The 13,882-nt window shown below is 45.7% G+C and overlaps 1 protein-coding gene across 20 annotated transcripts in view; it reads right to left on the reverse strand.

Moving 5' to 3' along the window:
* Nucleotides 1–13,882, reverse strand: part of Ablim1 (actin binding LIM protein 1) — a 314,113-nt gene that overhangs the window by 113,978 nt on the left and 186,253 nt on the right. For all 20 annotated transcript variants that reach the window (XR_013048411.1, XM_042265921.2, XM_042265902.2 and 17 more), the window contains 2 exons: nt 6,616–6,799; nt 3,884–3,993 (listed from right to left, as the gene is read on the reverse strand). Coding sequence is in view for 19 of the 20 variants with exons in the window: in XM_076563380.1 (XP_076419495.1) it covers nt 3,884–3,993; nt 6,616–6,799 (294 nt within the window). In the remaining variant the exon portion in view is untranslated. The remainder of the gene's footprint in view (nt 1–3,883; nt 3,994–6,615; nt 6,800–13,882) is intronic.

Consider the following 13,882-nt stretch of genomic DNA (forward strand, 5'->3'; position numbering starts at 1 on the left):
GGCTTTTAAAAGGCGTGAATCAGCTAGTGAAGGAGTTTAATTATGATATCCCCACAGCCGGACACGTGCCTTTGTTATCACCTCCATCTGGGAACATGTAGAGTGCTTGTAACTGATTTGGGGCAATAAAGTAGCATTCCTGGCACACCCTAAGCACTATGTGAATGCTCAGAAAACAAGTCGGAGCCAAGAGTAAGAATTATTCTAAGGTGGAAGAACCGCTGAGACAGATTATTTTGTATTCTCCCGCCTCCTGGCCTCTGTCAGTCTCCTGTGGTCTTTGCTTGCTACTCAGTGATCAGGAAAACCAGCGACAGACCATGCAATGCGGCCGTGGCTCAGAGCCTCCAGCTCTGAGAGAGGCAGTGGCTGGATGATGGAGCCACAGAGGCTGTGAACGGTAACCACGGGGAGTTTCACACTAAAAGAAAGTCAGGCCCTGCTTCTCAGGAAGCCTCGTGCCAAGTATAAAAAGTCTTTTTTTTTTTTTTTTTTTTAAAGATAGGAATGGCTGTCATAGCAGAATAGTTTTGAAGTTGAGCAATTCTTGGAGAACTACAAATAGCAACCAAATGTCTTCTAATTATGTGCCAACGGCATTCAGAAAGTTGCTGAAAATTCCCATTACTCTAGACTCTGTGGGCCTGCTTAGTGCGGGGACTCTGCACGTGTGTACCCAGATATAAAGGCTCCCCTTCACAGATGGCCACAGCACCTATCAATACCTTTTGGTACTTGTCTAAATAGACAGGAACATCTTAAAAATAAACATGAATGAGGCAGTCGCAGTGAAATGGGATTTCATTGAGTGGAAGCAGAGGAGAAAATAAAATATGGCTCAACAATTTGTACATAAGCAATTATGGTTAAAGCTAGTATTAAAATACAGTGTTTTTGTTTTTGTTTTTTTTTGACACAGGGTTTCTCTGTGTAGCTTTGGAGCCTGTCCTGGATCTCGCTCTGTAGGTGTTTTTTAACTGGTTACAGTTTTATACTTAATTAAGTTTTTATGAATATAACATGGATGTCATACAAAAAGAGAAGACATAGATGTATGCAAAATTTTTATATTGGTGTCTGTTAATTGTACAAAACAATGAGTTTCAGTGTAACATTTCATACTTGAATATAAAGTAGAATAAAAATTAGAATCCATTAGATGTGGCTTTCATAGGACAGCAAGAGGCTGTGCATGGCTCTAAGGGCGAAAAGTCACCAAAAATCTTACCCAGCTGTGAACCCTGTGAGCTACGACCAGCACAGCCAGATGTGCCCGTGAGTACTACAGCGGCATGAATGCTGTGGGAGTAACCAACTGTGCTTCGCGCCTGGCGTCAAGGCTCACTCCACAGGAGGAAATGCACGCCTGGCGTGGAATATTCCCTTACAGGGGGGGAATATTTGTCTCTGTGATTGGCTTAATAAAGAAGCCGACTGGACAACAGTGAACAGGATAAGGTTAGGCAGGAGAGCCAAACTGAGAATGCTGGGAGGAAGAAGGGCAGAGTCTGGAGTCTTGAGCAGACACAGAAAGAAGCTCGGTAGGTGTGTCATAATGAGAAAAGGTACCAAGTCACATGGCAAAGCACAGATAAGAAATATGGGTTAACATAAACGTAAGAGTTAGCTAGTAACAAGCCTGAGCTATTGGTCGAGCATTTGTAATTAATATTAAGCCTCAGTGTGTTTCTTTGGGAGCTGCTATGGGACAGAAACTTCTGCCCACAGCCTAGTACTGTAATCTGCCTGAGAAATCATGGCTGGGAGCTCATAGGCTCCATGGGAGAATTTACTGTTACTATTCTGCTAAATAGACACAGTACCATATTGCCTATCAAATTTGTATCTCTATACTCATAAATTAGTGTGGCACTCACCTTACCAGAGAAGTGCAGTGGACATTAGTTAAAGCAGACACTCACAAACTGGTCAAAAGGCATAGATTAAATGACTGGGGGTGTACATCCGTCAATGGGACATCTGTACCACACTCCTTCCCCAGAAGGAGGAGGAGGATATGGCAGTGGCATTAAGTTAGGAGGGGTGGATGTAGGGGGAGTTACAGAAAGGAGTGGAAAATGATCAATATGATCATTTTCACCTATGAATGTATGAAATTCTCAAAGGATTAATAAAAATATTGTATTTTCCTAAAGGAAAGAAAAACAATCTGTCAAATTGGCAGTGCATGCCTGTAATCCCAGGATTTGGAAGATGGAGGCAGGAAGATCAGGAATTCAATATCATTCTTGGGAGTTCAACGCCAGCCTAGGCTTACATGAGACCCTGTCTCAAATATATATGTATTTCTCATTTTGGTAGAGCTATGGCCACACAATGGAGCATGTTCCCAAACTGCATGGCCTGAGGCAAGTGGAAGCCATTTTAGAAGAATCTGTTTCCATTTCCTTAAACTAAACAATTGAGAGAGAGTATTAGATAAAGCAAAAGAGAGAACAAAAATCCAGGGATCAGAAGACTGGCATCTGCCCTCACCTGTCAGTAGAGGCCTTGAGTGACCTTGAGTATGACCTTGAGCCTCAATTTCCTACCTAGCAAAACAGAAAGTTGACCTACAGGACCTCACCAGTGCATCATGGGAGCACAGCCTCTCCCGCCACAGTCCCGTTCCAACTGTCGTCAGAGGAATTCTTCTGAGGGTTTTGCTAACAAATTGTAAATTAAGCCCTGCTAGAGGATGGGGTTGGGGACCAGTCCCACCCAAGGTGGCTCTTTCAACAGTGCCCAGCTGTTTCTCTGAGTAGAGTAGAAGAGCAGTGAGAGACCTGAAACTGCACCACAGCCCCAGCCATGTCTTAGAACTATCTACTGGGCTCCTTACCAGGCTGCTGCACCCTAGTGGTAGGTCCTAGAAACACACTTGTTCAATGTCTTGTCATGTGTACATTCTGTATTTTCTTCTTTCCTCCCAAAGATCAAAATCCAGCCCTTATGCAGATGGTCAGGACATTCTTATTTTTAGTAAGTGGAAAATTTCCATAGAAATGGGAAGATTCAGGTCCTCTGTGTAGGATCTGTCCAGAATAAACATGCTGCCCTTACTCTCAGGTACTAGGACTCAGAGGACTAGAAGGGGTATTATTCCAGGTCTCCCTAGGGCTGTCAAAAATCCATAAACACTAAGGCACAAACTAGGTGCATTTCCTGATACTCAGGAAAGAGCTGAAACAGCTTCCCATTTCAGTCCCCAGGGCTCAGAATATATTGACTTACAATAGTTACTAATTGATCTGTCTAACGTCATTCCCAGTTCATATGTTCATAAAGAGTCTATTATGGGAGCATTCTCTCCAGATTCCCATAGGTCAGATGAAAACTCCTCATAAAGAATTTCAAATCTACTGGCACATGTATACTGTCTACCCACACTTACTTAGGCATTGGCTTCTACATGGGCTTTCTCCGATTGCCCCATATAAAAAAAAAAAACCTCATCTTACACCCTGGTTCTCTTCACATATTGGGTATTTTCTGTGGGAATATGTCCATGTGCTTTCACTAAAAAGCAAACTTCCTGAGGGTTAGAGAATTCATTTTGCTCAAGGTTATATCTTCAGTTTGAAGGATGATACACATTTTGGGTAGTCAGTAAATATCAAATAAATGTGAAGTTTCATAATTATTTTCCCTTGCTGGCTGTCAAAATGGACAGCCTGATGCCTAATTCCATTTGGGTCTTTTTGATACAATGATGATGCTTCTCTGCCTGGGTTTTAGGAAACACTGCATGATGTTTTTCCGTAGGGAAAAATGCCCTAGATAGGGCTACCTTTGGTGCTGGTGAATAGGATTTTCAAAGGAGGCATCTTCTGAGCTCCTTGAACCACAGAGGTGTTTCTGTGGTGGCTGCGGGGACACTTACTGCTTGGGCAGGTGGCTTCTCTGGGGCTGGAAGACATCGGCTGTGCACAGAGTTGACAAAGACAGTCTCTCCCATTGAATGTGACTCGGTCTCCGGGTGGAAACGGGCGCCTGGAGACAGAAAGACATTTGCCCTCAAAGTCATTCCAGCAATTTCACTCTCTTTCCTTACTCCTTTGCCTGTTCCCCCTCGGGTGCAGATTGATTTCTTGGAGGCGCACCAGCCTGAATGCTTGAAATGTAGCCATGCCCCAGCCCGCCAGCTGGTCACGGGCCAAACAAACACACGTGCTGCATTATGAGATGAAGAGAGAAGCTCCCTGGTTGGGTAGTAGCATGATCTAGTTCCAGCCTGCAGTGGAAGAGTGTCTGCACAAACCACCTCTCAGGGCCCACAGAGCAGTGACTTCCACAAGGAAATGCTTCGTGAAAAGACATTTTAAATGCCATGGATTCCCACTGAAGCTTGGGACACATCCCTACGAGAACAGCTTACAGGGGAACAGGAGCCTTTTTGGTCCCCTGTGGCTTTGGTAGCTATACTGAGTTAGATTTTGTCCTTTTTGGACATCTGAATTTGCAAAGCACTGGGGACCCAGTCTCTCCTAAGCTACAAGTGATAGGACAGGCTGCTACAAACATCTGTGTGAGAACCAGTCGCCTGGAGAGATGGCTCAGTGGTTAAGAGCACTTGTTCTTGCAGAAGACCCAGGTTCAGAGGCTCCTAGTATCCCCACGGTCACTCATAGTCACCTCTAACTCCAGGTTCAGGGGATCAATGCCCCTTTCTGACCTCCATAGGCACCAGACATGTACATGGCACACTTACATGCAGGCAAGCATTTATACACATAAAATAAAATAATTTTAAAAATCAGTACCAGTCTCCTTTTCAGAAAGAAAAGTTCCTTTCCTGCTGGACATTCAGCACAGAGCACCACATACTGCACCTTCTTCAGGAATGTTAGGTCTCCGCGCTGGCTTACTTGCAAGAAGCCAATTTACCAATCGCTTTTCATCAATGTGAGTTTTCTAATGTGGGTCTTTGTCGATTAGGAAATGTGGAACTCCCCAGATCAGAGAACATGAATGAGTCAGAAGCCAGCAGTCTGGGGCAAATCCAAGCTTCCTGACCTGCGTGTACTTTCACAGCCCTTAACTCATCTCTCCATGGCCTCACGCTGGTAATTGACCATAATAAACACTCACAGGCACATCTGGACTTAATACCACCAATATGACTGGTACCAGTCATCAAGTGTGCATGGGGATATTACAGTCTCACACCTTTGAATGTTCAAAGTCCTTGGGAGACCAGTGGCTCCCTCTCTGAAGTGGTACCGTTTCTTTCACTGGACAGATAAAGAGGCCACAGGCAGGGACCCGCAGGCAGGGGCAGGCTTCATTGACCCGACTTAGAACTATGTTAATAAGTAAAATTACATTCTGGTGCTGCTGCTTAATACGCATTCACTACACCTGAACAAGCTTCTCGTCCATTCTCTGAGGAGAATATAAACACAATAGAGCAAGCATGGGTGCTTTGGTCTCCACCCTGGGACAGGACCTGGGTTTGGCAATTAAGACCCTTGGGGCACTGTCCACAGCTGAGCCAGTGTTCTTGTGAGGCCCTGACAACAAGTGTGCATTTACGTGCAGTACCCCCAGAGTGTAGCTGAGTAGACCTTGCCTGAGTCTAGACCCCAGTTCCATTCACTGCAGATCCTCTATGGTACCAGCAGCCAGATTCTGTGTGCCCAGCCAGAGAGTCAACGCCACCTTCCTTTTGTAACACAACAGTGCACCCCTCCCATGCCAGCCCCCTCCCCTCAGACTGCTCATTTTCACCAAGCTGTGCTATACAGATACCTAGCCATCAGCGATAGTGTCTCTTTAGACTTTGGAGACCATTTGGTCTCTGTCATAATTCCTCAACCCTGCCACAGTACCTAACAGAAGTTCTAGCCTTATGCAAACAAATAGACAATAAAACTTTCTTTAAAAGAAAGACCTACAGCCGGGAATAGTGGTGCATGCCTTCAACCCCAGCACTTGAGAGACAGAGGCAGGTGGGTCTTGCTGAGTCAAGGCCAGCCTGGTTTACATGGTGAGTTCCAGGATAGCCAGAGATGCATAGTGAGACCCTGTCTCAAAACAAAAACAAAAACAAACAAAAAAGCCCAACAACAAAACAAACCCTAAAGACTAATGATTCGACCCATGAGCCATTGCCAAGTTACAGTAAAGATACCATTTCATCTTCAGAAAGAGGCAGTCCTGCTGCATTGGCTGGGCTGGTCTTGGGCTCAAGCAACCCTCCCCCTCCCTCTTCTGAGTGCTGGGACTATGGGTCCATACCTCAATGCCCAGCTAGAAGAGCCATCTGAAGCGTGCCCACGTAATCACCTGCATTTCCCAATGACCTTTTCCTTCCAAGCGACCGTCCCTGTCCCTTTTCCACTGTGTTGTCGTTACTCACACTGTCTGAAGTCCCTTCAGGCATGAGGTACAGCCACTTCACAACTGTCACACTGATGTACAGAGGATACGAATAAAGTTTACAACTGTACTGCACTTTAACCAACAATGATAGACAGCAAGAAGACCTGTCGGGCAGGGCTGTTTAAGACCTCGTACCACCCAGGACCACTCAGGACCAAGGAGGCTTTAGCGGCTGAAGCCAGCGTCTTTCTGTTGGAGCGAGCCTGAGGCTTAGGAAAGACGGCCACTTACTTGCAGATGGTACAGGCAAAGCAGTTGGGATGGTAGGTCTTGCCCAGGGCAGTGACCACCTCGCCCTCCACGAACTCCCCACAGCCATGGCACCGTGTCCCATACATCCTCTGGTAGTCCAGGGTGCACAAATAGTCCCCGTTCTTTATGAAGAAGCCGCCTTGGGCCAGGTCGCAGCCGCACACTGTAGAAAGACAAGTTCACAGCTGGTCATCGCCTGCCAAGTTTCTGGGCAGCGTTTTCCTTCTGCCAGATGCTGGTGGCTCCCTGTGCTCTCGGCAGTCCTGGGGCAGGGGAGGGACTGTCACAAAGAGCTATTTATTATCGGGCTTTGCTTTTTCTGCTGCCCCTCCCCAGGAGCTATACCTCATACAAGTAAAATCCACTGGCTGGGTCTCAATGGCCTCAGTGGTATGTCTAAGATTCAGCGCCAATCAGTCAGTCTTTGATGGAAAGATATGCTGCATTTGGGCTGTCTTGGATGCCAATCAAGGCATCTCTGGCAATGTCATTAGGAAAGGTGCCCACAGCTTGTCCACACAGCTACCTGATTTAGGCCAAGATAGCTGAGTAATAAATTCCTGCTACAGCAACAGAGGCAGCTGAAGTTTCCAGTGACTGTTTTCTTACACTTTGGAAATACTCCCCCTAAGCAACCAGGGCTTGTATTGTCTCTGTGTATGGCAAATGGGACACAGGGATCCTGTGTGTGTCATACAGGGGGAATGAAAATAGGTAGGCCAGAGAGGGGCAGAAAGGGGACGAGTCCAACAGAAAACCGTCACTCGTGATCTCAGGACATGCAAAGAGGACACTTGGTTGGGTCTGGGTTTTGCAACCCTTTCCAGGCTGTACAGCTGTGGGTGACAGATGTGGTGTAGAAAGTGGTGCCAGGGACCTGGGACTAATCTGCATGTTCAGACAAAACCCAAGCAGCTCACAACTTGTCCATAAATAAAGCCTAGAGCAATAACAGTTATCCCCTGCCAGATGCCAGGGAAGGGACAGAGCTGGGCCTCTCCAACCTTAGCTTCTGCATCCCAAGGTTAGGTGACTCCCCAGGAGGAAGGGCCGCCTCAGGAAAGCATCGAGAATCCTTCCTGATTTCTTATAAATAGGTAGAGCAGACCCTCAGGCCAGGAGAAAGTGAGCTGGGTCATTACACTACCCTCCTAGGGATTTGCAAGAACACAGGGTTACTCTGATTAGTGCTCGCGGTTCATTAATAGTCTTAAAATGAGTGGGGTCATACAACTGAAGGTGGGGTTGCAAAAAGAAATTAGAAACAATGAAACGTTTCTGAACATGAGGCAGAGGCATGTGGGTCTTTGAGTTCAAGGCCAGTCTTGTCTACAGATTGAGTTCTAGGACAGCTAGGGCTACACAGAGAAACCCTGCTGCAAACACACACACACTCACACACACACACTCACACACACAATTTATGAACATGTAAGAATCAAAAATTAATTCAAAATGACATGCGCAGTGAGTCTGGGATAGCAGTCTCCCACGGCGCAGTGTGAGACTTCCCCGTGGTCTTGCGTCTGAACAAGACATATGCACTTTGTGCTGTGCCTTCCATCAGCCACACTGGCCAAACGCACACTGCGTGACACAGCTCCGCTCAGGTTCACAACTGCGCATGTTGGGGATTTAGTGGGTGTTTTACTGTACATACAATGTTTTCTGCGCTTACAGAAATATAATGGTATAATAATGGAAAATAAAGACATTTTCCTACTGTCATTATTCAGCATTTAAGTATCAAATTAGTATATCTTTGGACCAAACTGTTTTAGAGTGTTTGTTTTTTTTTAAATTCCTGATTCAGTTGCTGACTTGATTTTCACAAAGAGCAACCCTTAAATGATTTTTGGTTTGACATTAGGACAGAATTTCCAATAACTTCTGAAATGGCTTTAAAACACACCTGCCATTTTGTACTATGTATTTATGCAACACGGCATTCTCAGCACTAATGATTATAAAATCAAAATATTGATGAACTCTGAGAAACACTGAAGATGCTCTTTGTCCTGCAGCTCAAATGTTCAGCCAATATTTAATTCTTTATGTAAAAAATAAACAAGCATACTAGCCTATTAGTATACAAATTCACTTTAGACTTCAATAAATGGTAAGAATATATGTATAACAATTGTTTTAAAATATATTTCTTTATGATTTATTATCAGTAAATGTTTGATGTATGTTCTTATTTTAAACTTAGCTACTCAGAGTAGTATAAAAATTTCATAGGTGTTAAGGGCTCAAAGCAGGAAAAGGTTAAGAACTGGGGTCTAATGAAGCAATGTTAGCACAGTGAGATCATGACCTCAGAAACACCCCTGCCCCCATCAGTCAGGATGACACAGAAACCACAAACAAGCTTTCCATGAGGACTCACTCGTCCTTGTTTAGACCGAAGCTTCTGGCTTCCTTCTTGAAAACTGTAACTAAGTAAACTAAGCTGATGGCCAGGGACCATTTGCTGGAAAACACGCACCCTATAAATAATGCTGTGATCACATTCTCAGAAGGGCTTTCTCCTCCTTTAACTGTAGGCATCTCTTACTGCATCCAAGGTTTTCACACCAAGAGCTCAAGGACTAGCCTAGTTCTGACAACAAATTCTTATAGCAGAGATCATCCTCGGCGGGTGGGGTAGGTAGGCATCATCACAGAACGCTCAGAAAGTCATCTTTAGGGATTTTTTCGGTATGCACCTTCAAGATGGCAGGGCGCTTTATGGCCAAGAGTCTTTATCTGTACTCTTTTGGATTCTCTTTAGGAATCTGCAAACACAGCGTCTAATATAATACAGAGAATAATACAGTATAATTAAGTTGAATCCCGCCTCATACTTCACAAGTTCCCACCAATTCCACTTCTGGGAGTCATCGGCAATTCTGATGACTCATTTGTTCCTTTAAACTCGTTTCTCATAGCTGTGAGAAGCAGCAGTGTCCTCCGACTCCTCATCCCCTTACCTCTCATCCAGTCACCTGGGCTGGGAATAAAAATCACAGATGCTTCATGAAAAGACCAAGGTGACCTTCGTGCTGATACAGACCACACAGCCCGTCTTAGAGCTAAACTGAACCCTTTAAAAGTCCTTTCTGCTTACCACTCCCGTGGGGTGCCTCTTTCTCTGTCTGGCTGGCATGGTTTTGTGAAATGGACACACACTCTCTTTAATTAAACTGCAACTTTGAGAACCTAACATAGCCTTACGAAACGACTTTGCAGCGCAGTTGAGAGATGACAAACTGTGCCCTCTGTGACTCAGTCGGCTTTTCTCTGAAATTCTAAGCCAAGTCAGTTTATCCAACAGCTCTATCATTGTTAATGGTGGCCTGGATAACAAGACAAACTGTTAAGGGGCAAGAGTCTACGGCACACACGCCAGGTCGGGAGAGGAAAAGCCCAGGCAGCTGAACTTAGAAGCTATTTAACCTCATGGCATCACCTAAGATTTGGATCGTGGTGACGCAATTGAAGCCTCTTTTTTTTTAATCTCCTCCTCCTCCCTCTGTTCAGTCTCCTCCTCAAGGACCCTAAACACAGGGAACTCCCAGACACCATTTCCTTCCCCATATATCACAAGGTCTCCCTGGGAACAGACCTCTACCTACGTCAACTTCAGTGATCTCTATCTATAGCAGTGGTTCTCAAACTCCCTTTAATACAGTCCTTCCTGTTGTGGTGACCCCCAACAATAAAATTATTTTCATTGCTACTTCATTACTGTAATTTTCCTATAGTTAAGGATCGTAATGTAAATATCTGATATGCAATCCCTGTGAAAGGGTCATTTGACTGCAAAGGGGTCTTGACCCATAGGTTGAGAACCAGTGGTCTATAGTTTGTGACCTGCAAGCCTTAGACCATGGTTGTAACTGATAGACAGCATGCCCACCTAAAATGTAGCCTCTTCCAGCAGCCCCATCCTCCCAGCTCCTCTGTGGTACTTCCACCCTGTAAAAAGGCTCCAGAGAGAGAGAGAGAGAGAGAGAGAGAGAGAGAGAGACTTTTGTTCCCTGTCTCAGTAAGTCTCCAGCAGCATCTATTCTCACTGTCTTACACCAACATTTTCAAGCAGCCAGGCGAGTTCCCCAGTGACATCTTTGGGATCCATTCCTCTCCCTAACTTATTGCTGTAGCATTGCCCTCCTGCAAGGAAGCAATCTCATTGATTGGCTGATTGATTGATCGACGGTTTCGTGAGACAGGGTTTCTCTGTATAAGTCTTGGCTGTCCTGGAACTCACTCTGTAGACCAGGCTGGCCTCAAACTCACAGAGATCCGCCTGCCTCTGCCTCCCAAGAGCACCACCACCACCTGGTGGCAGTAGTTTTATTGAAACAGTGCTTGTCTTGTCAGGAAAAGAATTCACTGAAAAACCCGGGACAGCCCGAGCACCCACCAGTGGAGCAGACAGACTGTAAATCAGGGTTCATTGAGTCAGTGGGGCCGGCAGGACAGCGGGTTAGACCAGTCATCGCTGGTGATTTACCACTACGTGATAAGAACAAAGGTCACAGAGTAAGAACTTTAAGAACTCGATGCTTAGAGACCTCTATACATGTTTTATACACAAGAGAGAGCTCACAAAGCAGCGCTATTACGTTGACTCCCTTGGGAAGGTGAAGAATTAACTTTCATACACCTGCCAATCGGCCCTTTTAAAAACTTTCCATTTAGTTGTAATAACACCCCTAGAACATCTGATCACAATCTTAGTCATTTTCAAGTGGATAATTCAGTGGTGTATGTGTGTCCACACGGTTGTGGTAGCATATGCCATCCATCCACAGGATCCGGGGAAAGGGCCTCCTTTTGAAAAGCTGAAACTCAGTACCCATAAGCAAGAACACCTTTCCCGGATCCCTCCAGTTCCCTGGACACCCCAACTCTGCTCCCTGCCTCGGTGAACCTAATTACTTTTTTTTTCCTTTTATTTTAATTTACAATTTATTTTAATTTACCATTCAGTTCTACATATCATGGATTCCCTAATTTCCCTAATTTCTTAACGCACTCACACGTCAGTGGGAGCTCACATTTAAGATAATAGTATATTAAGAACTTGGGGTGGGGGCCTGGAGAGACAGCTCAGCCATTAAGGGCACTGTCTGCTCTGCTAAAGGACCTAAGTTCAATTCCCAGCACTCACATGGTACCTCACAACCATCTCTAACTACAGTTCTGGGGGGGGGGGTCCCAGTGTTCTCTTCCTGCCTCTGCAGGCACCAGGCACACATGTGGTACACAAACATACATGTAGGCAAAACACCACACACATAAAGTAAAAATAAAGCAATTTTTACATAATTAGAAGAAGCTGGGCTCAAGGCTGAGGAGATGGCTTGGTGGCTAAGAGCACTTACTCCTCTCTTTCAGAGGATCCAGGTTGGGTTCCAGCCCGACAGGAGGGCTGACATCATCTGTAACTCCAGTTCCAGGGGATCAGATACCTTCTTCTGGTCTCCACTGGTGCTACACCCATGTGGCACACACACATACACACAGGTGCTACACCCATGTGGCACACACACATACACACAGGTGCTACACCCATGTGTGCAGGATCCCTCGCTAATGAATAGCATCCGCCCTGACACACTCATGCTCTGTTTGTAGGATAGTCATAGATATTGACCTCTGACTCAACCATTACTCTTTCTACCCAAAGTATCTGAAAGTGAATATTACATGAATTTCAGAATTTTAAAACACACACACACACACACACACACACACACACACACACACACACACACACACACCACATATGTGGGTGCCCACAGAGGCCAGAAGAGAGGGTCTGGCCCCCAGGATCTGGAGTTACAGGCAATTGTGAGCCACCTGATGTGGGTCCTGGGAGCTGAACAGGATCCTCTAGAAGGACATCAAGTACTCTTAACTATCAGGCCATCTCTCCAGCCCCGTTATTACTGTTTTATTATTTTGTATACATGCATATGTACATACCACAGCATGTGTGCAGGTCAGCAGTTTGGGAGAGCTGGTTCTCACTCTCCACCAGACCCTGAGGCTGTCATCTCATTGGCCCTTAACTCTTTTGCTTTTAAAGGAGCTTCAGTATTTTTAAATGAAAGCACAAAGCAAATGTTTTACATCTTCATGATCACAAAAATCTCAGTTGGTGAGGTTAAATTCAAATGGAAATATGCATATTAACCTAACTTTAACATAATTCTAAGGAAAATCACAGATTCTTCTCATTAAAACCCCAGTCGGCCAGCACAAAGGCTCACAGCCTTTTTTTTCCAGGATCAATTATTAAAGCACTCCTCACTTTTCGTCCTACTGAATCCTGCCCTGCTTCCCCATCTCGAAAGCTGTGCCTTGTCGACGTTATGCTCTTGAATTCCACTCCACACACCTCCGAGTAAAATTTACTGGCTGAGTGGGGACATGGACATCCAAGAATTTTTACATAAAAGTTGTGAAATTAGTAACAGGCACATTTTTAAGAAGCTTAAACCTTAAAATAACGAACGAACAAGAGCTGCCTGGGCTGTAAAAATACCACGGAGCAGGAGGGGAACAGAGTGTGGAGGGGAGGCGGCAGGGCCGGCAGAGAGCAGAACTGTGCTTCGGTGGGTGAGCAGGGCTGCCGAGACACCTCGGGCCTTCTCGAGCAGCAGCTCCATCTGAAGCCACAACAAACCCATCCCCTTGACGTGCCACCAAGGTCAAGGCTTCATAATGCCAAAAAGGGTCAGAGTTAAAGCTGGCTGAAGGCGGGTCCAGGAGCATCAGGTCGAAGACCTTCCCCCCATCAGCAGCAGGGGGGCTGCCCTCTCTCTGCAGGCTGCTGATTCCAAGTGAGCCTGGCCAGTTCACTGCAATAAGAGCAGACCTGGGAAACATGATCCTTAGGAATTTTAATGGCGGACCAGCAGCCTTTGGGGGGTCCTCTCTTCACTTTCGAGGGAAGATGCTGGCCGTCCAGTCAGCCCATCACAGGACATGAAGAGCTGGGACTGTAGCTCAGTGGCAGAACACTTGCCTAGTATATGTGAGACCTGAGGTGCAATGCCCAATACTGCCAAACAAAAACAAAAACAAACACAAACAAACAAAAAACAAAGAGGAAGACCCCCCAAGGCAGGGCCTGAGGGGCCTTTCTGAGCTTGCCCCCGGGGGGGCAGGGGCATAGAGCCTGGGTGGCTCTCTCTCCTTTATGAGCACGCAGGCTATGTGCTCTGGAAATGGTACTTTACCTAACAAAGCC

This window comes from Peromyscus maniculatus, chromosome 1 (genome assembly GCF_049852395.1).
Source record: "Peromyscus maniculatus bairdii isolate BWxNUB_F1_BW_parent chromosome 1, HU_Pman_BW_mat_3.1, whole genome shotgun sequence".
NCBI classification, from domain to species: Eukaryota; Metazoa; Chordata; class Mammalia; order Rodentia; family Cricetidae; genus Peromyscus; species Peromyscus maniculatus.